Here is a 4,009-nt window from a genome sequence, read left to right as displayed (position 1 = left end):
CACTCAGAAACACACAAAACACTCAGAAACACACAAAACACTCAGAAGATTTGATTTATTATCAAACTAAGTCTCAATCTTTTTAATTTAGCTCCTTTATCACAATCTATACAATTGTTATTGTTTTTTCAAAGTAAAGTTGAGAGATGTTGACAAACATAATGATACTAATTATTATTGACTAAATTATATTTCTATATCAACATATTTCAGTATCTTACTAAAACAAAATTATGTTTTGAATATTGTTGAAATAATGAGAACAATACGAATACAAATATTTCAGGAAGTTAAAATTGAAAGTTTGACTATAATTTAGTAGATTTGGTGAAGTCATGATGATTTTGACTTTCTGTACATTTTTTTATTTATATTAAATTATAACTTAAACATTTCTGCATGTGGATATGTAATACATTTATCCCTTTTGAACCTGAAGACATGAAGTTCTTTATATTTTATGATCTTTTATTTCTCGGCAGCTTTGAGCTTCCGTACATTTCTGTTGTTTTCTTCTAAAAAGTTGTTTTTGGTGAAATTGAAGTCGTTGCACATTTTAAAAAGCTGTGAATGTTTCAGACACATTTCCCCATAAATGAGATTTGGAAACATTTGGATTTCAATAAAAGAAGTTGTGTCCGTTTGTTTAAAGACTTTAAAACGGGCAGAAGTACTTTTGAAAGATTCTTGCAGAATAAAACATAAAGAATCTTCCTGTCGGACTCAAACATAAAGATCGTGTTCATAAAGAACCTCTGAAGTGTTGAGATGAGTTTCTGTTCAGTTTATAAAATAACATTAAAAACCCGTAGAGTTAAACAATAAACGTATTAAACATATTAAATGTATTAAACGTATTAAATGTATTAAATGTATTTACCAGAGTCGACCATCAAATGAGTTCCTCTCCCAAAAATCATTTTCTCTGCAGTTCCTCTCACACTGTGACGGACTGCTGACTGAAAACCTCCAGTCAATACTCAATACCCTATAATCAATACTCTATACTCTATAATCAATACTCTATACTCTATAATCAATACTCTATAATCAATACTCTATAATCAATACTCTATAACCAATACTCTATACTCTATAACCAATACTCTATACTCTATACTCTATAATCAATACTCAATACTCTATACTCTATAATCAATATTCTATACTCTATAATCAATACTCTATACTCAATACTCTATACTCTATAATCAATACTCTATACTCAATACTCTATACCCTATAATCAATACTCTATACTCTATAATCAATACTCTATACTCTATAATCAATACTCTATAATCAATACTCTATAATCAATAATCAATACTCTATAATCAATAATCAATACTCTATAATCAATACTCTATACTCTATAATCAATACTCTATACTCTATAACCAATACTCTATACTCTATACTCTATAATCAATACTCTATACTCTATAATCAATAATCAATACTCTATAATCAATACTCTATACTCTATAACCAATACTCTATACTCTATAACCAATACTCTATACTCTATACTCTATAATCAATACTCTATACTCCATAATCAATACTCTACTCTATAATCAATACTCTATAATCAATACTCTATACTCTATAATCAATACTCTATACTCTATAATCAATACTCTATACTCTATAATCAATACTCTATACTCTATAATCAATACTCAATACTCAATAATCAATAAGTAACGACTTACACAAACCACCACTTTAAAACTGTTAGTGGGATTTGTTCGCTTTTTGCTAAAACTCTGAAAAGTTAATTTTGTTTTGTCTTGACTCGAACCGTAATAATAAATAATCTGAATGTCATAAACCTCACACAGAGAACACTAATAGAACAGTTAATGTATTAACGGTTAATGATGATCTTACTGTTATAGATATTAAATATGATATTCAGTACGGAAGATGATTTCTACCAAAAATAAACTAATTCCGTCAAAGTTACGGTTAAAAATGATTCCGTCATTTTTTAACTTAAGTGAAACACACTTTATCATTCATTCATTTTTGAATAACGTGGTTTGTTGTATTATTTCATATAACGTTGAGCAGCTGATCTTATTCTGACGCATGTTGTCGGTTTTTTACACAATTTAAATCCCGTAACTTCATTTTAACTTTTGTGTTCATAATTATTAGAGTTAAACAATTTAAAAGATGCAATCGATTTAAACAAAAAGATGAAAAATGTTTCCTCCCCGAGTCTTCACACTGACGCTCACTGGGACAAGAACTGATGACTAATCATTATCTGTGTAACGGGTATTTTACTACTTGTTTTGTCTCAACTTATGTATTTTTTCACCTAAATGTACTTTAATATTTGCTCTCTGTCATAGACAGTAAGATTATCATTCTTCAGTCTTCTATAGCAGCTCATACATCAATAGTTTGACTCTATAATTCAGATTTCTGTATATTTTATTATTATATATTAAATTATAACTTAAACATTTCTGCATGTGGATATGTAATACATGTATCCCTTTTGAACCTGAAGACATGAAGTTCTTTATATTTGATGATCTTTTCTTTCTCTGCAGCTTTGAACTTCTGTATATTCCCGTAGTTTATAAAGTTGTTTTTGTGAAGTCGTTGCAGATTTAAAGAATGAAAGTTGTGAATGTTTCAGACACATTTCCTCGTAGAAGAGATAAAGGAAGTCGTGTCACTTTAGTTTCCCTCAGGCTTCCTTTAAGTGAACAGGAACTCACCAGCAGCTCGTCCTCCGAGTCGCGTTCAGGCTCCACATCTCAGGACGTCATGGTGCTCTCCAAACAAACATCTTCACCGTTACCCAGAATCCAGTTCAGGTAGAAAACCAGTTTCACACGTCACTGCTGGAAACAACGTGCTCACTGCATCATTCAACAGCATCTGAAACTCACAGTCCAACATCTTCATCTTCATCATCATCTTCATCATCATCTTCATCTTCACCATCTTCATCTTTATCATCTTCATCGTCTTCATCTTCATCATCGTCTTCATCTTCATATTCATCTTCATCATCTTCGTAGAGCTCAGGCATGGCCGACCGGATGACGGTGTTCTGGTGGAATGTTTGCGGTCCCGATAGATCCCAGATGAGTGAAGACTGAAGAGCAAAGTGAGAGAAGTTCAAAGCCGTCAGATTTAATGTTGAGCAGAAGAACAGAAATAATAATAATAACAATAATAATAACTTTATTTATAGCACCTTTAAAAACAGAGTTTACAAAGAGCTTTGACAGACAAAACAGCAAAAACAAGACAATAAAAACAAGAGAAAGTTCAGCGAGATGATCGATAAAAATAAACTAAGAAATAAAAAATAAAATAAATCAAATAATTGAGTAAAATCAACAAATAGGAATAAAACAATGAAGCGACGTCATCACATAAAAGCCAGTCTATAAAAATGTGTTTTAAAGAGACTACCCTCCTCCTGCTGATCAGACTCATGACTCCTCTTCAGTTCCTCCTCTGAGCAGAGACTCCTCCTGCTGATCAGACTCATGACTCCTCTTCAGTTCCTCCTCTGAGCAGAGACTCCTCCTGCTGATCAGACTCATGACTCCTCTTCAGCTTCTCCTCCTCTGAGCAGAGACTCCTCCTGCTGATCAGACTCATGACTCCTCTTCAGTTCCTCCTCTGAGCAGAGACTCCTCCAGGTGAACAAGTCAAGCTTCTGAAACAGGAAGTAAGGAGCAGCTGATGTGACCTGTTTCTGAAAGTAACACAGCAGCTTCGTCTCGCACTGGTTTATATTTAAACTCTTCATTCATTCATTATTGTCAACAAATCTCATGTTAAGGCTCAAACCAACGTGTTGGTCCGTCTCCTAATGGGGTCTGACTTCCAGTCTCTGAGCCCATTGGTTCCTACTGAGGATGAAGATCTTTACAAACACAAACATGTAGTTTTCATCACTGTAGTTTTTAGGAGGAACAGAGACTGTTGGTGAGGACTATTTTCAGCGATGACTTGTGATGATGGATGA

General features: G+C 32.8%; 1 protein-coding gene across 1 annotated transcript; it reads right to left on the bottom strand.

The window, feature by feature from the left end:
* Positions 1 to 1,653: 1,653 nt before the first annotated feature.
* On the bottom strand, positions 1,654 to 3,966 carry LOC116401354 (calsequestrin-1-like). The gene is made up of 2 exons (XM_031879710.1): positions 3,448 to 3,966; positions 1,654 to 3,124 (listed from the first exon to the last, which is right to left on the bottom strand). Exons 1-2 carry the CDS (start codon positions 3,469 to 3,471, stop codon positions 2,912 to 2,914), a joined length of 237 nt encoding a protein of 78 aa, XP_031735570.1. The 5' UTR covers positions 3,472 to 3,966; the 3' UTR covers positions 1,654 to 2,911.
* Between the last annotated feature and the right edge of the window lie 43 nt (positions 3,967 to 4,009).

This window comes from Anarrhichthys ocellatus, unplaced genomic scaffold (genome assembly GCF_004355925.1).
Source record: "Anarrhichthys ocellatus isolate YVR2014 unplaced genomic scaffold, GSC_Weel_1.0 scaffold389, whole genome shotgun sequence".
Lineage (NCBI taxonomy): Eukaryota > Metazoa > Chordata > Actinopteri > Perciformes > Anarhichadidae > Anarrhichthys > Anarrhichthys ocellatus.
Note: the sequence above shows the minus strand (reverse complement) of the source record. Positions and strands in the feature narration are given on the sequence as shown.

What these genes read in the sequence shown, in the direction of transcription:
- LOC116401354 (XM_031879710.1), bottom strand. Translation starts at nt 3,471, where the DNA reads ATGAGTCTGATCAGCAGGAGGAGG. An exon ending in GTCTGATCAGCAGGAGGAGG is followed by an intron (nt 3,125 to 3,447) that starts GTAGTCTCTTTA and finishes TTTGCTCTTCAG; the next exon opens with TCTTCACTCATCTGGGATCT.